General features: G+C 34.6%; 1 protein-coding gene across 2 annotated transcripts in view; it reads left to right on the top strand.

Moving 5' to 3' along the window:
• The window catches only part of LOC115225415 (hemicentin-1-like), a 410,505-nt gene that overhangs the window by 127,454 nt on the left and 258,328 nt on the right, over window positions 1–24,723 (top strand). For both annotated transcript variants that reach the window (XM_036498554.1, XM_036498555.1), the window contains exon 3: window positions 4,666–4,788. In XM_036498554.1, coding sequence (XP_036354447.1) covers window positions 4,666–4,788 — 123 coding nt within the window. The remainder of the gene's footprint in view (window positions 1–4,665; window positions 4,789–24,723) is intronic.

Below are 24,723 nucleotides of genomic sequence, written 5' to 3'. Positions count from 1 at the left end.
AGTTCACTTATTTCTACATCAACAATATAATGCAGTTCCTTTTCTCACTACTCATGTCTTCTTATGTATCTGTGTATGTGCATATGGATGTCCCTTTCTACACAGATGTGTATTATGATACATATGCACATACATGCATGCATATATATATATATATATTATATATATATATATATATATATATATATATATATATATATACATATACAGACAGACAGATATACTGGGTGCGGTGAATAAACTATCATCTAAATTACACAAAAATGTAAACAATGCTGACTTCTCATTTTAACAGATATATTTACCAAAATTACATAAAAATATCTTGAAATACTAAAGAGTAAATGTATTCAATAAAATTGCCTTTGACTTCAACCACAACCTCCAGATGACTTCAGAATCTCATGCAACTCTTCCGGATGGTCTCCTTGCTTAAGTTGGTGAATGCTGCCATAATCTTTGCTTTCATTTCATCTTTGGTGTTACAAAGAGTTTTGTTGGTCTCTTTCTCAACTGTGCCTCACACATGATAATCAAGGGGGTTGCATTCTGGGGAGTTAGGTGGCCAGATGTTAAGAGTGATGTGATCACAGAAATTGTCTGACAGACATGACTGAGTTCTCTTGCTTGTGTGATATGGTGTAGAGTCCTGTTGCCACCCTCTTGACCCAACAGTCACCCTCTTGACCCACCAGTCACTCTCTTGACCCACCAGTCACCTTCTTGACCCAAGGCAGCACTACCTCCTCCAGGCACTTAATGTAGGCCTCCATGTTGAGTCTGAGGCTGTGTGGGAAGATGAATGGAGGAATAATGTCATCATCACTTGTGATCACTTCAAACACCATGATGTTAACTGAATGTTTGATCTTTATCACTCTAAACACTCTAAAATGCTTGTATTGGAGCTTTTGGTGTGAATATCAAGCATTACAGCATGTTGCTTCCAAATTTCTGGCAGAGTGAATTATGTCATGGTGCTGGTTTTCTCACAGACAGTGTCCAACTGACCGTACTATACTGTCTAGTTGACAAAATCAAAAGCAAACAAGGCGCAATTGTGAAATCAAAAATGTAAAATGGTGACAATTTACCCATTGCACCCTGTATATATATATAGTTGATTTAAAAAGTAACACCATAACCGTCAACAGAATACCAATGCAGGAAGCTTGTTTAAATTTGTTCACTCGGAAAATGTCGTAAGTGATGGACACTTAATAAAATTACACCAACTAGGATGCATAATTGCATACGGAGCAATGTGTAGTTGCTGCAATTGAAACATATGTTGGTCATTGTTTTATATGTTGCAGAAAATTTTTTAAAATTAAATGTGATAGATGTGAATAAATCTCCACTCTCCTCTTCGTTTTCAATTACACACACACACACACACACACACACACACACACACACACACACACACACACACACACACAAATACACATACATACACACACATACACATACATATATAAATATGAGAAGACCTGGCATATGAGTGAGAAAACCTGGCAAGTAAAGTGAAACCACAGCCATAGCCTATACCAGTGTCGCATAACCAGCCCATTTAAAAAGTACCTTTGAATCATCGGGCAATACACTGTGCTTTAGAAGACCTATTGAGTTAAGTAAAATCAAAATCAAAATCAAAATCAAAATCAAAATCAAAATCAAAATCAAAATGGAAACTGTAGTTGTGGCCAATGCCAGTGCCGCCTGATAGGCATCTATGCTGGTCGCACGTGTTAAGCACCATTCAAGCATGAGTCAATGCCAGTGCTGCCTGACTGGCTCCCCGTGCTGGTGGCACGTAAAATGCACCATCCAAATGTGTCAATGCCAGTGCTACCTGAATGGCTCCCATGCCAGTGGCACATAAAAAGCACCCATTACACTCTTGGAGTGGTTGGCATTAAGAAGGGCATCCAGCTGTAGAAACCTTGCCAGATCAGATTGGAGCCTGGTGCAGCCCCCTGGTTTGCCAGTCCCCAGTCAAACACTCCAACCCATGCCAGCATGGAAAACAGATGACAAACGATGAGGATGATGATGATGATGATGATGATGATGATGATGGTGATGATGATGATTATGATGAATGTATGTATGTATTATGCCCATATAAATACAAGCACACATTCTCCTTTCTGGTTTTGAGAAGCCTGATTTCTCAAGATTAGTATGTAGGTAGTGTGTTTACAGGTATAAACTTGAACTTGTAATCTGGATAGAATAACTGTAGATTTCTCAATAGTTCAGGTTAGGTATTCTCTTTTTCACTGATCTTCAGCTTTATGTTAACATCTACTGGGCAGCTAATTTCCACAACTGTGCACAGTTTCTCTTCTCTATAGTAAATTATTATATCAGGTCTGTTGTGCTAACATTTTATTGGGGTTTTCACTGGGACATTCTCCCAGTACTCCTTTTTATTATGAGTGGCTATGGCTTCTACCATATTATAGGTTTTTATTTCTTTGTCCTTGGGATTATCCTTCCAATGGATTTCATTATAGAGTGTCCTAGCTATGTATGTATGTATGTATGTATGTATGTATGTATGTATGTATGTATGTATGTATGTATGTATGTATGTATGTATGTATGTATCTATGTATGTATTTATCTATGTATGTATGCATGTATATGTTTGTTTGTATGTATGTACCCAGCTAAATCCGTATTTTTCTTTATTTCTCTGTTTATTTTCTCATATTCCTTTCTGTTGAAGAGCGTAAGCTTGAAACATAAAAGATTTTTTCACTTTCCCGAGTGTCAAACTAATACACCTGTTTGTTGTTCATACACCTGTCTTCGTTTTCTGTTTTTCTATAAATTTCATCTCTCTCTCTCACTCTCTCTCTCTCTCTCTCTCTCTCTCTCTCTATATATATATATATATATATATATATTATATATATATATATATATATATATATATATATATATACATGTATGTATGTATGTATGTATGTATGTATATACATATGTATGTGTGTGTGTATGTGGATATATATATTTATGTACTTATACATATGTGTGTGCATGCATATATGGGGAGCAGCCTTCTTTTTATAAATGGGCTGTATTGAAAGCATAACTATGTTCTAGTTTTTAAGTATTTTATTTCTATTTTTATTAATTTTAAAAAATTTTATTTATTTATTTATTTGTTTATTTTGGAGCTCCTTGCACTTTGGAACAATATAGTTGCTAAATCCAAAAGAAGCATGTCTATGTTTTTGTAGTCTGTAACTGAGTTTTTTTTTATTGTGGGCTATAGTGATTTCTGTAGACTTCAGTACCTGAGCTGTCTTGGCATAATTGTGGAAATTTGAAATTAGATTTATACATCATTAGTCACTTGTTTATTTTCTTTATGATGTGTTTACCTATATTTTTATTTTAGCATTGTTCTATGTTTTGGATAATACTTCCATCATTAATTGTCTATTTTTGTTGGAGAATTCTATATAGTATGAATGTGTTGTTTGCTAATGTTTTTCTCTCTAGTTCTCTTTTATGCTTTAGTGTGCTGCTATCACTCTTTGTAATAAATGCATGGGGAGCCTATGAGAGAGTGTTGTACTTGTATGGTAATGTAACAGTAGGAATCATAAGGAATATCACATTAACTGTCTTCCCAATAGCTTCTTTGAAACTTACAAGTAAAATTCTTAAAACTTTCAAACATATAAGTAAATCTAAGAACTTCTTCAAAATATTCCCTTTCATAATTTTCCAGCTCACTGACTTCAATTCATGTGTCTCCAAGATTCTCTTTGGTAAATTCACTGCAAAAGAATTAGTAGTGTATCAGCAACAGCTAAATTAGAGATAAAATTTTCTTATCACTGTTTAAGTGATGTTTACCCTACTTCAAAAATTTACTATGAGCATATGCAAACGACAGCTTTCAAAGCTTTCAGAACTTTTGTAAATATGAAGACAAACTATTTTCCCTCTACTCTGTTGTAGATATTAGATAGTTCAAAGAAAGCATTACCCACATCCCAAACAGTTTAACTTAAATTCTTCTTATCATGTAACTTCAAAATAATGTTAAAACTTTGAAACTAATGTCAAGATTCACTTTGTACCATACTTAATAACGAACCTAAAATTGTATTATTTTTGCTATTAACATTGTTTGTAAATGTTTTCAAATTTTGTCACATGACCAGCAGTTTCAAGAGGAGGGGATTAGTCACTGCCATTGACCCCAGTACTTGACTGGTACTCTATTTTATTGACTTTGGAAAGATGAAAATAAAGTTGATAGCATTTGAATTTGAACTCAGAACATAATGAAAAATGCTGCTAAGCATTTTGTCTGGTACCCCAACAATTCTGCTAGCTCACCACACTAGGTGTGGTTGTGCAGTAAGAAGCTAGCTTTCTAACCACTTGGTTCTGGTTTCAATACCACTGCATAACACCTTGAACAAATATCTTTTGCTATAGCCCTGGGTTAAATAAATAATACTGATAAAATAAGTATCAGACTTAAATAAATAAATACTGGGGATGAATTTAATCAAGGCAGTGCTCCAGCATGGCTGCTGTCCAGTGACTAATATAAGTAAAAGGTAAAAGATGAAAACACCTTTATATTAATTATGATATTAATATTGACAATACTTTTGTGTTTCATTGTAGGTGGTCTTTGTAATGACAGGAGACTGTGGGGATGTCACCCATCGGGGCTACAGAGTATATGAAGAAATTGCCTCAACTAGTTCCGGGCAAGTATTTTTGCTGAAAAAGTCCCAAGTGAACCAGGTATGTAAACGAATTTTAATTTTGATTCAAAATATTTCATGTTAGGAATGCTGCACACCTAACACACATACTCTTTCTCAATTTCTTTTTTATATCTTCTCTCTGTCACTTTCTTCCTATTTATTTGTCTGTATTTCTCTCTCTCTCTCTCCTTCTCTCTTTCTCTCTCCATCTCTCCATCCCACCATCCTCTGTACAGAAAAAGACAGCCTAGCCTTTTCTCTGGTTACCAGGATTCTTCTGACTGAGCACCCTGGGAAAAAATTTTGCACAAATTTTGCGCATGTTCAGATGTTCATGAATACCTCTGTCTACAGTTGCCACACCCAGCACTGGATTAACCATTAAGCAAAATAAGCATGTGCTTAGGGCATCAAGGGACAGGGGCACCACAGAAATGAAAATGGTTTACAGCACAAAAGAAACTACTTTAAACCTGCTAAAATAATATTCGTAATGCCTTATCTCGACTAAGTAGAGAAGCAGAAGTTTTACATAAAGTTTTAACAATATAGGTGTAGGAGTGGCTGTGTGGTAAGTAGCTTGCTTACGAACCACATGGTTCCTGGTTCAGTCCCACTGCATGGCACCTTGGCCGACCAAAGCCTTGTGAGTGGATTTGGTAAACGGAAACTGAAAGAAGCCTGTTGTATATCTGTATATATATATATATATATATATTAAGGTATGTAGAAAAATACAACATGGACAAGAACGTATAACTCTTAGAAGACGGTACAATAAACATGGACAAGACATTCGAAACCCTCAGTCTTCAGTCAAGAACCGGATCATCGTAGTAATTTCGGCTGATATATATATATGTGTGTATGTTTGTGTGTATATTTTTGTGTGTCTGTGTTTGTTACCCCCAACATCACTTGACAACCGATGCTGATGTGTTTACGACCCGTAACTTAGCAGTTCGGCAAAAGAGACTGATAGAATAAGTACTAGGCTTACAAAGAATAAGTCCTGGGGTTGATTTGCTCGACTAAAGGCAGTGCTCCAACATGGCCACAGTAAAATGATTGATACAAGTAAAAGAGTAAAAGAGTAATATCATCAAAGACTTTGCAATTAAATTAAAGAACGAAGGAGAAAACTTTTCAAATATAAATAAAGTGGAAGTACACAAAAGTAAACATTTTCCATCTTACTATTAGTTTTGTTTCATTTTGTAAAATAAAATGTTATTTTATGGTTTATTACTGTTTACATTTAAAATTATTTTTGTTTACATTTTGAACCATTTAGATGTACTTGAGGGCACCAAAACCTTTTAAGTGTTTAGGGCCTCTATGGGTCTTAATCCAACCCTGGCCACACCAACTCCAAATTCTATGGTTATTGTCATCATCATCATTGAAACAACAGAATTCATTGAGAGCAATCTTCTATAGCTGGATGCTCCTCCTGTTGCTAACCCTTACCTGTTTCCAAGTAAGGTAATATTTCCCCACGGCTAGACATATCTTCACTGAACATTGGAAATGAAGGACACTGCTTATATGATAGTGATACTCATTTACAACTGTTGCTTGATGTCAAGACAAGAAGACACAAACACACCCATACACACACACACACACATGTACACACAGGTATGTGTGCCTGCACATATTTACACACGCACATACACATGACACGATTCTTTCTGTTTCTATCTATTAAATCTACTCACAAAGTTTTCATTGACTCGGGGTAATGGCAGAAGGTGCTATGCCCAAGGTGCTGCACAGTGGGACTGAACCTGAAACCATGTGGTTGAGAAGCAACCTTCTGAACCACACAGCTACACCTGCACCAACAAAATGAGGAGAAAAATATACTGAAGCTTCTTTGTAATAGTTTGCAAGATTCTCAAAGAAGCTGTTTGACATGACTTACTTTGCTATTTGTAGATCACTGATTTTTTCTTTATCACATTTCATTGATAGTTATTTCTCTGAAGTATGAAACAAAACAGTTTTTTCATCTAATCTGTAATGGAATTATCATGATTTTGCTAGTGTAGTCAACTTGCTGTGCATTCTCCTTTCTTTTTCTCACTCTCTTGTTCTCTCATGTGCATGTACATGTATGCATGCATGCACATGCACACGCCAAATCTATCTAATTTATCTATCTAATCTATCTATCTGTCTGTCTGTCTGTCTGTCTGTTTGTCTGTCTGTCTGTCTATTTACCTGTCTGTCTGTCTCAAACATATACCTACACACTCCCTCTTTCTTTGTCTGTGTCTGTCTGTTTGTCTCTGTGTGTCTCTCCCTCTATCTCTCTCAAACACTCTCATACATTATACACATGTGAACACAGACAAACAAAGCTTGCTGGCAACTGCTTGAAGAAAACTGTCTAAAAATGGAGAAAGTTACCTAACCACAAACAAAAAAAGAAAAGAAACAGAAATAAAGAAATATCTAGGTATTAGCTATGTTAGTTTCTTTGACTACTTAAAAAAAAAACTGTATTACAAAACAAGAAACTGAGCATTTTGAAAAACAATTTAAATTGTGCTCTGCATATTAGTATTTCAAAGGTTAGTGACACTAAGCTAGATATAGTCTTCAAGGTTACTTCAAACTCATGCAAACACAAAGAATCCCAATACTAGAAACAAGGCTAACTTTAGCAGGAACAAAATATAGTCAATAAAATTAGATCAGATACATTACTGGTACTTAGCTATTATTATTGGCCTTTTGTCATAGAAAGCATTATTAATACTAGGTTTATCAACTGTATAGATTAGTGGTTCTCAACTGAGGTCCATAAGATTTTGTTGCTAAAATTCATCTGCAATAAATTGGTTATACTTCTACAATACACAAAATGTTAAAATTTTTTTTATATAATATTAGCAGTATCGCGCGGGTTTGTTTCAACCCTTTAGAATTGGAATTTTTGAAAAGCAAAAATTTTGCATTATGTAGCTTGTTATTCTCTTTAAGTGAACATTTTTCTGGTTGAAATACACCGAAAAATGGTGACACAGTAGTCAAAAAATCGTAAAAAATAGGGATTTTCATAGAAAAAAAACACCTTTTTGATGTAAATAATTTTTGGTGTTAACATGGTCTGATTTGAATTTTTTCTTCTACGGAATGAAGAGCAAGCCTTCTTCTATCATACACTCAATTTTGGTCAACTTGTGCTGCAGGGTCTTGGAGGAGATTGTGTTAGTTGAAGGCTACCAAACCTGCCATACACAGACAACTTCAGCTTTATATATAGAGAGATTTGATTATATAAATATGATTTTTTAAACATGAAGGGGTTAGGAGTAAAATAGGAATCAAAGAGGTCCATCAGCAAAAAATGGTTGAAGAACACTGGGATAGATTAACCATTAAGCAAAATAAGCTCATTCTTAGGGCATCAAGGGAAGAATAGCACCACATAAATGGTAAATGGTTTACAGTACAAAAGAAATCACTGTAAACTTGTTAACATAATATTCGAAGGGGTTTAAATGATCACAAATATAATTTTGTAGAATTTATGGTGTCATAGTGAGGATCTGATCAAAGACTTTGAAAATAAAAAAAGTAGGAACAAACTTTTCAAATATAAGTAAAGTAAGCAAAATAAACATTATTTTCCATCTTACTGTTAGTTTTGTTTCATTTTGAAAAATAAAAATTATTTTTGGTTTATTATTGCTTACATTTTGAATTACATTAATATGGGGGCACCAAAGTCTTTTAAGTTTTTAGGGCCTCTATGAGTCTTAATCTGGCCCTGGGTAGATGATATGTACTCAGAATAGAGGATGTGGTTCTATGGTTAAGAAGCTTACTTCTTCACAGGCATGTCATATTGGCTTTGCTGCCACTGCTTGGTACTCCGAGCAAATGTCTCGACTATAGCATTGAGCTGATTAATGCTTTGTGGGTGGTATTAGTAGACAGAAGTGGCACATAATCCCAGGATATATCTTTCATCTTTTACTTGTTTCAGTCATTAGACTGCAACCATGCTAGGGCACCACCTTGAAGAATTTTTAGTCAAATGCATCGATCCCCAGTATTTATTTTTTTTAAACCCGGTACTTATTCTATCAGTTTCTTCTGCTAATCTGCTAAGTTACCAGGAAATAGGCACACCAGCACTGGTTGTCAAGCAGTGGTGAGGGTACAAACACAGACACAAAGACACACACACACGTATATATATATATATATATATAATATATATATATATATATATATATATATATATAATATATATATATATATATATATATATGTATATATATATATATATATATATATATATATGTACAATGGGCTTCTTTTAATTTTTATCTGTCAAATCCACACAAAAGTCTTTGCTCTGCCCGAGGCTATAGTAGAAGACACTTGCCCAAATTGCCATACAGTGGGACTAAACTCTAAACCATGTGGTTAGGAAGCAAGCTTCTTACCACACAGCCATGTCTACACCTATTTATATATATATATATATATATATATATATATATATATATATATATATATATATATATATATATACATATATATATCTCATCATCATCATCATTAAATGTTCATGTTCTATACTAGCATGGGTTGGATGGTTTGATCCAAGGACTCATTATGTTCCATTGTCTTTTTTGTCATGGTACTACAGCTTGATGCCTTTCCTAATGCCAACCACTATTTAGTGTCTAGCAGGTGCTTTTTCTCCATGTCAGCAACACTAGGAAGTTGCATGCAACTTGAAAGACTATGAAACCCAAGTGAGCTGGCTTTATGCTAGGAGATGATGAGTATGCAAGAAGGGGCTAGAGCAGGACAGATTTCCAGCCGAAGAGGAGCTACATGACAATGCTCACATTTAGAGGATATGAGGAAAGTAATTGTGTGGAGCTGGAAAGAGATAAAAATAGCAGTGATGAGGTGTTTGAGAGGACTTAAAGTAAGACTATAGTTTTAGTAAGTCAGAATAAAGATAAGGCTCAGCTACCATTAGGGAAATTTTGTGTTCCATATGCAAAAGAGCAGACAGAAACTCTATTCAGAGCAAACTATAGAAGCACATAGGGTGTAGTGGGATCATAGGGAGGCTGACAGAGAAGGTAGACTTCAGATGCTGCTGATGGTTAAGAGCACTAGAGATTACAAATATATGCAAAATAAACTGTTGCAAAGACTTGGAAAGCAGGTGACAACTTTTGTTACCTAAGTGATCTAATTAACAGTGGAGGTGGATGCAGTGAAGTCATAGTAGCCAGTATAAGAATGGAGTGGAAAAAATTCAAGAAGCTATTATCTTTGATGGTAAGAAAGGATTTCTGTCTCAAAGTACAAGGTATGCAGTACAATGCATGTATATGAACTGTGATGTTGCATGTAGTGAGGTGTGAACCTTGAATGTGAAAGATCAACAATAACTAGAAAGAAATAATCAAATATGCTTCACTGGATGTGTAATGTAAGCATGCACAAATGCTAGAGCACAAATGAATTGCAAGAAAAGTTGAAGATAAAAGAACTTGTAAGTAAGTGGGCAGCAAAGAAGAATGTTCATCATCGGTTTTACTTTTTTCATGCTTGCATAGGTTGTATAGATATAGTATGTATTCATCCATTAAATGTATTGGCACATGTATGACCTAACTGACCTTGTGTTGTTGGTTCATGAAACATTTTTGTGAAGATGGAGTATTAACCCAATATTCAAAATATAACTTTTATCAAAAGGAGACTGCAAGCAGCTGAACACTCCACAGACACATGTGCCTCTAACTTAGTTCTCAAAGAGATTCATCCTGACACAAAAAGGGGACATGGCTGATCCCTTGAAATAAAGGCTTAGTTGAGTGGACTAGAGCAATGTGAAGTAGTGTCTTGCTCAAGGATGCAACACTCTGCTAGAAATTGAACACATGGACTTACGATCATGAGCCAAATACCATAACTACTTAGGCATGTGCCTTCACAAAAAGAGACCTATACTTTGTTAAAGAGTGGCACTGAGAGAGCCAATTTCACAATATTGTTACTGCTTATACTAGTGTAGTTAGTATAACACTCTAGTATATCTACAGATAAGCTAGCAGAGGAGCTTCTTAGTGGTAGAAATAGCAACCAAATTTCCCTCAAATTGCAACCTACCACCATAGAAAAGGGTACTAGAAAAATGTAAAAAAAAAATAGTTGGGACAGTCATCATTGGTAGGTCTTTACTCATAGTGAAAAAAAAATCAAGATGACATAGGACAACAAAACCAAGACCCAACAACAGTACTTAATTTCAGAAAAGTGGACTGAAAGTTTAGTACTTGGTGAGGGACACAATACTTCTAATGACAAATCCACTAAATAACCTACACCATATTGATCTGATGATGTAAATATCTCATATACATTCATTCAAACTTAAATTTTTATTTTATGTTCCTCACTTTTATATTCTTCAGTTTCCTGAAAATATAGCACATATAATACAGGAAATTCAACATTAAGATGTCATTTTCCTCTCACATACATAAATATACATGCATGCACACACACACACATATGCACACATACACACACCTTATAAATGTGTATATGTATGTGTGTGTATATATGTGTTTATATATGTGTGTATGTATGTATATAAGTGTGCATATGTGTCTCTTTCTATATCTATCTCAGTCTGTATATCTATCTCTTTACACACACACAGACACACACATGCACACATACACACACACAAATACATACTCATACAGTCAAAATTATATGTATGCGTCACTTCCGAATTTCTTTCTCTTTTTCTTTCATCTGTTTTTTAATTCCATCTGAAATTGTGTTCACAATTTGTACCTTCTCATAAAATTTACACAGCAGCTGGTACCCAAACTGTATGAGCTGCCACATTTTATAACAACCGACGTGGACGGAATTCTGAATTCTATGATTGATGCCGATAGTAATGGCAAGGAAAAGGAAATATTTATATCAAATGTATAGAAGTGCCATAACAGCTGATTATGAATCAATGTCGTTGAATTGATGAAAGAAAAAAATCTATGTATGTTTATGTATATATATATATAAACATACATATATATATATACATACATATATATGTGTATATACATATATATATATATATATATATATATATATATATATACATATATGTGTGTATATATATTATATATACATACATATATATGTGTATGTGTATATATATATATATATATATATATATATATATGTCGTACGCGAATGAGAGGATTTGCATCCCCAACCAAGAATTTTTGATGTAACACATGTCCTTGTGGAAGCTGTTGTGCGCAGCTGAAGAGGGCCATAGACATACATTATGCATTGTTATAAATCTGTCTAATAAAGGCCCGAAACATATGTACCGCTGAATCCTTGGCATCATGTTTTTATTTTGATCAATATATATATATATTATATATATATATATATATATATATATATATATATATATGGAGGCGCAATGGCCCAGTGGATAGGGCAACGGACTCGCAGTCGTAGGATCGTGGTTTCGATTCCCAGACTGGGCGTTGTGTGTGTTTATTGAGCTAAAAAGCTAGTTCTAAGAGATAATTGCAGTAGTTGTACTAGCAAGTAATATATACACACACATACTTATATACATACACATAAATATATATATGTATGCAATAAATATATATATATATATATATATATATATATATATATATGTATATAATTCTTAAGCAAGGATATTATTGACAATGACTTCGAAGTTTCAGCCAAATCTGCAGTTTTCAGACAATGGCTTAGCTGGTCAAGACTTTAAAGACACTGTCAATAATATTCTTGTTCAAGAATAATACATTTGTAGTCTCAGATTAATGTAAAGTTGTTTTTATTTATAACTGAATTTAAAAACAAACATTAATACATACTAAGCTTACAAAGAATAAGTCCTGGGGTCGATTTGCTCGACTAAAGGCGGTGCTCCAGCATGGCCGCAGTCAAATGGCTGAAACAAATAAAAGAATAAAAGAATACATGTATACATGCATACATACATATCTACATTCATGTGCACACACACATATGCATATATAAATATATATATATATATATATGAAGTATATTTGCCACTTAAATGTGGCTAACCACTAAGGGTGGATGCTACTGTAGCTAGTAGCCCTAGGAGAACGTCTTCTCCAGCTGGCAATTGACACACTTTCTGTGCCCTATCAGTATTTGCAAAGGGAAGCCATCCTTCCCATCATCGACCTGACATGATACGTGTGGACCCGGGTTTCTGGGTTACTATTTATACCTCACTCAGAGATTTATTATTGCTTGTTTACACTTTTTAGAGATCAGTGACTTTTCATCACTGGAAAAGGGATATATGTATTTGCATTGGGACACCTTCCCATCGAAGACCGGTGATTGTCGTGCACTGACGACGGGTAAATACTCAGAAACCCGGGTTCACGTGTATCACATCAGGTCGACGATGGGAAAGATGGTTTCCCTTTGCAAACACTGATAGGGCACAGACAGTGTGTCAATATCCAGCTGGAGAAGATGTTCTCCTGGGGCTACAAGCTACAGTAGCATCCATCCTTAGTGGTTAGCCACATTTAAATAGCAAATATACTTCAAATCGCCATGTAGCTACTGTTTATACCTCGTTTAGAGATTTATTTTATATATATATATATATATATATATATATATATATATTATACAGTGTTGATGAAAAAATATTAGCAGGTAATCTACATAGTTTCTAATGTTACAGTTGAAGAAATATATATTATATATATTCTCTATTAAAGAAAAAAAAACCTCTTGGCACATCGTACCTTTATTTCTTTTCCTACTTTAAAATGTATTCAGTAAAATAAACTACATTTAATACCAAATAGTTAATTATTATTTAATAGTATGTAATTATTTCTTTCAGTTTGTTTAATTCAGTATAAATGAAATTCCAAATGATTAATTGTTATTTTCATTTTCTTCTTGTAAGCATTTTTATTACGGTTGCAGAGTAGGATGTCTTCTATTTTGTTATAGTTGACATCTAAATGGCCCCCAATGTAATAACCTAAATTCACTTAGTAGGTTCACATACACAGCCTAGATTTATATGTTAAGTCTGAATGACAAATATTTACATATATGTGTGTGTGTGTGTGTGTATATATATATATATATATATACACAGACTCACACACATATATATATATTTGTAAATATGTTCTACACACAGCTGATGAGAAGCCAAATGTTTTTGGAGTAGTATACGAATATCAAAAACATAAGTATTTTATGCGTATGTAAACATATTTTGTCCTGCTGTACAGATTGTTTTGGGTTAAATCATAAGTTAATGAGAACATTAATTAGGATGTAGACTATCATAACTCTGGCTACTTCATTGGTTGCGTTGTAAAATTATAATTAATATTGTTTCATATGCTGTTTGAAAAAAAAGTTCAATTAATGAACTTTACTGCATATAAATGCAATAATACAAAAGTTTTAAAGTTTTTTCAGTTTTGAAATTATTTGAAAAACAAACATTATAAACGAGTTTGAAAAACAAACATTATAAACGAGTTTGAAAAACAAACATTATAAGTTTTCATTGGTGAGCCAAGACATCAGCCATAAGTAAACATCATCTGCTAACATCAACATGTTTCACTTATTGGTTTAGGTGCCTATGACACTACATGTTGATTGAGACAAACTTTTTGGTCCCTTCACTTTTGACCCTGCTGATCCACACACACACTCACACACACACACACACACACACACACACACACACACACATCTATCTATCTATCTATATGTATATATATATATATATATATATATGTCGATTTTCTTTCTCCGTCTTCACTTTGTTGAACTTTTTCTGTATTTCTGATGAAGAGCTCCACTCGAAACATGAAATCCTGTTTCTTTTCTTTCCTTTCCTGAGTATCCAATAACACAGTACTTGTTCCACGTCCTCTCAATGTTTTTTCTTGCTTGTTCTTGTTTGGATTGACTATATATATATATATATCTGTTTCTGAATTTGTGTTGCAAGATTCCTGATGTGAAACTGTGTGTTGAAACAGATATTGTTGTATTTCGGGATGGTCATTTTCTTTATTTTGCCAAATAAACACATGCACTATACATTCATTCGTTCTTCACTCGTTTATTAGTGTTCTTATTCTAACTCATGTCCACACATATGTAATTATATATGTATAATTGCTGCTAGGGTCACTGTATTTCATTATGCAATCATAATACACTATGTCCCATTAGTGTTAGCAGTGGTATTCAAACACTTTTTAAGTGCTGGCTCTTGTTTCTATAGAATATCTATAAAGATAACTTTAAAAAGTGATACACACTCACACACACACATACACATATATGTATATATTCACACTTATTTATGTATGAGTACGGATGTGTGTATATGCATGAATATATGTATGTATATGTGTGTCTCTGTGCCTATATAGAAGTCAATTGCCCAAGATACTACAATATGGATAACTATTTAATTACACTAACACATCATGTATGACTAAATATATAGAAGCTAACCAATATTAGAGAGATAGAAAGGGAGGGAGAGAGAGAGAGAGAAAGAGAGAGAGAGAGAAAGAGAGAGAGAGAGTGAGAGTGAGAATAAAATGATGAGACGCAGGCATTTCATCTACAGCCATCTCAACATACTTTTTCCTATGTATAGAGAATTTACACCTAAGTGATAGCCAGAGTGAGAGAGATCAGCACTAGCACCTGGCATTACAGCTGAGTAGACAGGAACAACATAAAATGTATTGCTCAAGGACACAACATGCTGGTTGGTCGTGGAGCCAAACCCAATACCTTTTGCTCATGACCCAAGCACTTAAACCATTTGGTCATGCACCTTCAATTAGTGATTACACTTTTTCTGTATCTTACTGCTAATGAAATACTTACAATATAAATACAATTCTTTATCTTGTTGATGAATCTGTTATTCTTTACTGTTTCAAACTAGTTCTTGTAAAACAATAATATAGTATGGGTACTAGCATTGGGTAAGATAAGTGTTGTGGGAGGGCATGTATTTTTTTTTTATTATTATCACTGATTATTATAAGGTGGTGTACTGGGAGAATTGTTAGCATGTCAGACAAAATGATTAGTGAGATTTCATCTGTCTGGGTTCAAATCTCAGCATTGATGAAATAAGTACCTGTTGAGTACTGCAGTCAATGAAATCAATTAACCTCTCCCCAAATTTCAAGCTTTATACCTATAGTAGAAAAGATTATTACTTAAATCCTTAAAAATGTTTCAGCCCGAAAGTAGCGGCCATGCTGGGGCACCACCGTTGAATGTGCTACACTAGTATGTGAAACCACCTCTGATACATGGCACTTGGTTAACAAGGGAGTTCGATGCCACTGCTCGCATCTGTGTTTCCTGCCGCGAGGTAGGTTCATTTGGAACCCCTGACAAGAAGAGATCCAGTTTAGAGAAAAGATCTATTACTACTTAATGATTTTTTTTTCTTTTGATATTTTATGCCCAAGGCATCAGGTTGTAAACCCTTGCATATACGACGTCCCTATATAAAGCCTCATATCATTTTATGTTGGAAAACTCAATACATAATTTATTCATTAAGAAGTAAACAGTGTATCATTGCAAACAGTTCTTAGGAAGCAAACAACATTCCAACAGCAACTAACAAATACAGAACTAGCTACAGAAAATATATTATTTTTAGGCTACATTGACTAAAAGTTACAAAAATATGTTTATAAAGTAGATAACTATATTATTCAAAGAAATTTTATCCAATCATATTTATTTAAGAAGCTAGCTTGTATTTATTCATATGTTTTCTCTAAAAGTTCCTCAACAATTTATAGACAAAATGGATGGTATATTAGATGTAAAAATTCCATTCCCAAATATCACATTGACTGTAGTACTGTGTATGCATGCATAAAACACAAACACATAAAAATATATGTATTTACATTTATAAACATTTGTATATGAATACACGTATACGTAAATGTGTGTGTGTGTAATGTGTGTGTGTATTTGTACCATCATTATTGTTGTTGTTGTTGTTGCTATTAAGGTGGTGAGCTGGAAAAATCATTAGCACATTGGGCAAAATGCTTAGCAACTCCAATTTTGTCTTTCATTTTTCCAGGTTTGATAAAATAAAGTACCAGTCAAGTACTGGGGATGATATAATCAACTCCCCTAAAATTGCTGACCTTGTGCCAGAATATTATTACTATTATTATTATTATTATTATTATTATTATTATTATTATTCAAGATGTCGGACAGTATCCCATATTGTGATGTCGTTGATTGAAGTTATTGTGTCTACCAGGGGTTTGTACTGTCTGTCAAGTCACAACAAAGACCTCAGGCAGACAGTACTTTATGCAATATGTATGCAGTTCCAAGTAATGCCGATTTTTGCAATACAAGAGTTTCCAGATGGTTCTTCAGGTTGGGTGGTATTGAATCCAATGCTTTAATGACAACAGCGATAGCCTTTATGTTTGACTCTCATAGCTGCCACATCTTGGTGATCTCAATTCTCAAGTCTTTATATTTATCAATCTCTTCTCCTTTTTTCCTAATATGTTGATCTGGCACTGCCATGTCGATTAGGCTGGAAGAATTGTTAGAACACCAGGCAAAATGCTTAGTGGTATTTCGCCCATTGCTACATTCTGATTTCAAATTCTGCCAAGGTCTACTTTGCCTTTCATCCTTTCAGGGTCAATGAAATAAGTATCAGTTGAGTACTGGGGTCAATGTAATCGACTATACCCCACCTCTAAAAATTTAGGCCTTGTGTTTATAAGAGAAAGGATTAATATTATTATTATTATTATTATTATTATTATTATTATTATTATTATTATTATAATCACATGCCAGAAATGGAAAAGCAAATCCTGCAACCATCAGAAATGACTGAATGGAATTGTATGGCCTTTTTGCTAATGGAGGCCTAATGGTGTCACATCCTTTTTTAGAGACTAAGAGATGTAAAAACCAAAAACAAATTTCATAGATGTAAACACACAAATCAAACCCAAAAGGCTAACTTAATTAGTTTATCAGAGTGATGACATTTGGATTGGTCCCTTTTAGGTGGTGGCCAAAATGTCCTCCCCACAAAGAGGACATCTTGGTTGATTTCCTGGAAGTGACATCAAACCTAGACACTGATTTCTATAAACCTTTCCAGAAAACAACTAAGAAGCTGACATGTTAATACAACTTCCTGCCATATAACTAGAGCCTTCAAAAGGGGGTTAGCAGAAGAATCTCGAACTTATCTTTGAATAAGATCTTCAATGCCACAATCCCATACTACTACAAGGCCTTGACTGCTAGTGGTTTCAGTTGTATGACTGATGAACCCCATCAAGTGAAAATTACAGCACAAAGTCATATGGCTTAAACCACCATTTCCCCTTAATGTAACAATCTATGTATGTAGTATCTTCTTTAGTTTAGTTCATAGGCATTTCCCCCAGGTGCATAGATACAGAAAAAAATTTTTAACGGGGTGACTTTATTGGTCTCTTTTGACTGTGCACCTAGCATAAAAATATATTAGTAAATAGATCCAAACCTAGCACAGGATACTTATACAGAGATAGTATCACATAATCACTGAAAAGGCAAGGCAATACAGAAACTGTTATGTATCATAAGGCAGATGTAGTATTGAAGGATCCCAGTATAATAACAAATGTACAGAAATACATGGGTGAGACAGAAGGCCCCTTTAGAACCAGGCTCAACAACTGTAAGCCCTCATTTAATATCCAAGAGATGTAATGGTGCAACTCTAGCTAGACATGTATGGACACTGATAGAAAACACCACACATTACAACATCAAGTGAAGGATACTGGGAAAGTGCAATTTTTGCCATTGCTTTAATGTCCATTTTTCCATGCATGAGTCAGATAGAATTCATTGAAACAGATTTTTCTATGGCTGTATGCTCTTCCTATCGCTAACCCTCACTTGTTTCCAAGCAAGGTAATATCTGGGTCACATTCTCTTTTTTGAGCATATAATATATTAGTATTATGTCACAAACAGAATGTCTTGTTGCTTTGATGATCCCGTATTTGCATTGACTTCAGCTTTAATAGAAAAGTAAACTTTATAGCAAGATGAATTTTCCATATACAGATTCATTATTTCTAATGCAATATAGTATAACATAGAATTAATTTCTCTGATAGACAATAGAATTGGTGGACAAAGGTAAGGTTAAATTTGTATTTACAGCAGAGATAGCTAGAACTTCATCTTCCCATCTCCTGACATTGACCACAAACTGTAATCACCTGTTGCTTTTCTGCTGAAGTTATTTATAAGAAGGATGTTTGTTTTCATATAAAATCTTACATGGATAAATCTAAAGACCAAAGAACCAGTACTCCTTGTTAGCAGCACAGTTTGCTATAATTGGTGTGTAAATACTGATAAGTGTGACATGAATTATCGCCAATGTGAATGTACAGAGACATCAAATCACAGAGAAGTCATCTCTGTCAGCTGTTTAACCTATTTAGGTGAGTAGCTTCCTTTCACTTCCACTGTTTATATATCTGTACATCTCATCAAGGAAGCTCCATAAAGAGGTTGTCTAGAAGTTGAGCAAGTACAGTTGTCTGGCTTAACATTGAAAATTGATTCCATTTAAAGTTACCATCTTCTGTTTGGGATAATTTGGTTGCACTTTTCTATAAAGTTATGTCACGACATCTGATTATAGGTTCAGTGTGAATGTACAAACTTTGCTTATAGCCAAATAGGAATGGAAATGTAATGTAATCATCAAGAGGATTTTTTGTGCTTGACAGGACACAGTACATGCAAATGCTTTCATCCTGATGTCATGGTCATCATCTTTATGCATGCCTAAGTAGGAAGCTCATACCAAAGACTGTTATATTTCTTTTAATACCTTTGAAAGCTTTTATGAAGTTGGATATCTTTCAAAAGATGCAATTTCTTGCCTTTAATATTTTACCAATATACTGTGCTTGTTTATAGTAATAAATAAGATTAGTCCACTGTATAATCCCTTCTAAAACAACTGTTGATATATGACAGGCCACCTATGTTCTATACATATATGTGTGTACATATGTATATAGATATCTGGCACAGTTACAATGTCATGAAGCTGATATCTAGTAATCTTTTGGCAAAATTGTTAGCACATCAGACAAATATTTAGTGGTATTGCTCCCAGCTCTTCATGTTCTGAGTTCAAATTCTAACTAGGTGGATTTTGCCTTTGGGGTTGATAAAATAAGTATCTGTTGGTCACTGGAACCAAAGTAATCAACTAACTCCATCCCCATAAATTTCAGGCCTTGTGCCTATATTAGAAAGAATTATTGTAGAAGAAAAGGAGTAACTGAAATTTGTCATGACTTGCTTGTTATAAACCCCCAGGTTAATGGAAAGAATAGAAGCCTGGCTTCTTTTCCATTAGATAATTAATCCTTTATAGGTTCAACTTCAGTCATAAATGCTGGAAAGGAAATAAAGACAGGAAAAAGAAGAAATGAGAAATGAAAAATAAAATGCAAGCACAAGCACATGCGCACACATGCACACCCAATATGTGCAGGCTTGGTGTTGTGGTTAAGAAGTTCTTTTCTGAAATAGGTTTCAGTTTCAGCATCAACCAAAGCCTTGTGTGTTGATTTGAGAGACAGAAACTGAAAGAAGTCTTCACACATACATGCACGCACGCACATGAATGCATGCATGCATGCATGCACACACACACACACACACGTACACACGCGCACACACACACATACACACACAAAAACACACACAAATTTATGCAGTGGTTATGGTGCCACATAAAAAGTGCCCAGTACACTCTGTAAAGTGGTTGGTATTAGGAAGGGCATCCAGCTGTAGCAACCAAGCTAAAACAAAGGAACCTGGTGCAGCCCCTGGTCTTACCAGCTCATGTCAAACCGTCCAACTCACACCTGCATGGAAAACGGACATTGAACGATGATGATGATATAAATAACCATCTATGTATCATACATAAAATACATAATATATACACATTGTTGACAGGCTAGTTATTGTAGTATTTGTCCTGAGATTACATCTCTTCTAGACTTGCTCTGTTAAACAAAATATCAGAGAGAGATAAAAGTTCATCCCAGCAAGAGCGCCAAATGCATTTTGGCCCTTAGGGTCCTTTTCAAATGATATATATTCAGAAATACATTCTCAGATGGGAATTCATTGTCTTCGATATACGTAAAAGTGAATAAATCAGTCACTGATGTGAAGAGCTGCCCAACTGATTAAAAATATGGTATATGTAAATGAGGTAGTAATTAATTAAAATAGCTTGTGCATCATACTTAATGTATATACACTGTTGAGAGGCCAGTTACTGCAGTTTTGTTTTGAGATAACATCTCTTATGAACTTGCTTTGTTAAAAACACAATAAATGAAAATTTGTCCCAGAAGTGGCACAAAAATCCCCAAAATACAACAAGCACTCTTACTGGACATTGCTTGGACAAATTTTTATTTCTCTTAATTGGGAGATGTGACAATTTGCTGTACTTGAAAAGATGTGTCAAACTAAGTAGAATTGCTGTCTTCCATACATACAGGATTGTCCTTCAGGTGCCGGTGCCATTTAAAAAGCTCTCATGCTAGTGTTGCATTAACACACCTGTGCCAGTGCTATGTAAGCACGCCCAAGCCAGTGGTATGTAAAAAGCACTCAGTACACTTTGTTAAGTGGTTGGCATTAGGAAGGGTATCCAACCAAGTCAAAACAAACAGTTGGAGTCCGGACAGCTCCTGCTAGCCAGCTCCATCTCAAACTGTCCAAAAAATGGAAAGTGGATACTGAATGAGGATGATTTATTATGTATTTAACACAGCAAATCCATAATACATATTGTCTCAGGACAAATACTGCAGTAACTGGCCTATCAACAGTATATATACATTAAGTATGTTATATATTCTTTTATTTGTTTCAGTCATTTGACTGTGGTCATGCTGGAGCACCACTTTTAGTCGAACAAATCGACCTCAGGACTTATTCTTTGTAAGCCTAGTACTTATTCTATTGGTCTCTTTTGCTGGACTGCTAAGTTACGGGGATGTGAACACACCAATATTGGGTGTCAAGCAATGGTGGTGGTGGGGACAAACAGACACACAAACACACACACATATATATGCAAATGTATATATATATATATATATATATATATATGACAGGTTCTTTCAGTTTCTGTCTACCAAATCCACTCACAAGGCTTTCGTTGGCCCAAGGCTATAGTAGAAGAGACTTGCCCAAGGTACCATGCAGTGGGACTGACCCCAGAGACATGTGGTTGGTAAGCAAGCTACTTACCACACAGCTACTCCTGTGCCTATATAAATGGCTATTTTAATTAAATACTGCCTCTGTTGTTTATAACAAATATGTGAATGTGTGTATGTTTGTGTCTCCATGTCTTTACATCACATTATTGTTGTAAATGATAGTCACAGTTATACAATGAGTGTCATTCGTTTCCAATATTCTGGGAAAACTTGTTTTACCTAAAGGAAATACAGGGTGTCCCAAAAGTCACTGATGGGTTTCAATTTTTTCATAACTTCCTTAACTTTACAAATAAATACATAAAATTTTGATACAATATAAATGACATAATGGAAAGTAATATGCACAAGCCAAATTTTGCAACACCATAACATCACGTATGAAAAGTGACATTGGTTAAATGGCAGCCATTTTCAGCTTTTCACACCCATGCACTTTCCAAAATGTGCACCATAACACCCTCAAGAGTTTCGGATCTCACTTCTCTGATTTCTCTATTGATGTTCTTCCTTTTCACCAGGGTCTCTGGTTTGTTGATGTATACCTTCTCTTTCAGGTATCCCCACAAGAAAAAATCTGGGCTAGTCAATTCTGGGGAATTTGAAGGCCATTCAAAGTAGACCTCACACATGGTTCCAGCAAGATGGGGCAATTGCTCACACTGCAAGAGAAACAATGCAGTTGCTACAGCAGTGTTTTGGAGAGAGAATAATCTCCCACAACAGCAATGTCAACTGGCTTTCACATTCCCCAGACTTGACTAGCCCAGATTTTTTCTTGTGGAGATACCTGAAAGAGAGTGTTTATGTTGACAAAGAGACCCTGCTGCAACAGAAGGAGAATATCAGTAGAGAAATCAGAGAAATGGGGTCTGAAACTCTTGAGGGTGTTATGGTGCAAGTTTTGGAAAGAGAGCAGGTGTGTGAAGCTGAAAATGGCTGCCATTTAACCAATGTCATTTTTCATATGTGATGCAGTGGTGTTGAAAAATTTGACTAGTGCATATTAATTTCCATTATGTTCTTTATATTGTATCAAAATTTCATGTATTTATTTGAAAAGTTAAGGAAGTTATTAAAAATTGAAACTCATCAGTGACTTTTGGGACACCCTGTATTACTTTGCTTAGAAGCAGGAGAATGTTTAACAAAAAGATCACCCAACCATTGAAAATCAACCTCAATAAATAGTGTCTGACTCATGCAATGATGGAAAAGTGAGAGTTGAAGCATTGGTGTAGTTATAATTTCTGGTGATATGAAGAGCAAGCCTTCTACTTTGACTCAACTTTTCGTCCGATGTCACTTTGTCCAACATCACTTCATCCACATCTTTTGGTCTGGTGTCTTTTTGTCTGATTATTTTTTTGTCAAACGACTTTTTGTCCAGTTTTTAATAAACTCTATAGAAAACAAGGTGAACATCAAAATTAAATAATCATTGAGAATTTTATTGATAGGATTTGTCGTTGGAAGAAAATAATCAGACAAAAAAGACGTCGGACGAAAAGATGTGGATGAAAAGACGTTTGAAGAAGTGACGTCAGACGAAAAGACATAGCACCACCTTCCACATCTGCAGATGTACAATAGTACTGTACAATGTGTAGCATACATATTGGTGCAGGCATGAAAAATAATTTATCATACATGAAATTATTATTACATGATGAAGGCTGAGAAAGGGCTGTAACCCTATGCATAACAAGTGGTTAAATAAATATATTCACCTCTCATACCTCCTGAATTTTTATGGCCTACATACATACATACATACACAAACAAACATTATAAATTTAAGAAATTGGTTGACATATATGGTTGGAATGAGCAAGAACCATGCCATGATAACGGTTACACACATGTTCAACTACTTATACAATTTTGAATGAATCAGTCTTGGTGTATTGTTGGCTCAATTTGTTGCATTTTATTTTGATACTTCAAGTCATGATAGAAATGCATATCCAACAATAAGGCGGTGAACTGGCAGAAATGCTAGCATGCTGGGTGAAATGCTTAGCAGTATTTCATCTGCCGTTAAGTTCTGAGATCAAATTCTGCCAAGGTCGACTTTGCCTTTCATCCTTTCGGGGTTGATAAATTAAGTACCAGTTACGTACTGCGGTCGATGTAATTGACTTAATCCCTTTGTTTGTCCTTGTTTGTCCCCTCTATGTTTAACCCCTTATGGGCAATAAAAAAATAAGAAATACGTATCCAACAAAAAATTAGTTAAAGACATGTAATATTTGACATAACTGTCACTGTTGTTTTGTTAGATAGAATAATTTCATAGTTCTTTGGTATAGGGTACTAGTTGTTGTAGCAAGATTGATAGAAGTGAAGTCTTGTGTGAAATTCTGTTATAAAGAAATATTTATTTAATTTCAAACATTATAAAATATATTTCTAAACTCTTAATGGCCTACAGAGAGAAGGAGTTAACCCTTTTGCCGTCATATTTCTGCTGAGAGGCACTGTCTGTGTTGGAATTAATT

The sequence above is a fragment of the Octopus sinensis genome, linkage group LG2, assembly GCF_006345805.1.
Source record: "Octopus sinensis linkage group LG2, ASM634580v1, whole genome shotgun sequence".
NCBI lineage: Eukaryota > Metazoa > Mollusca > Cephalopoda > Octopoda > Octopodidae > Octopus > Octopus sinensis.
This window is presented reverse-complemented; position numbering and strand designations above follow the sequence as displayed.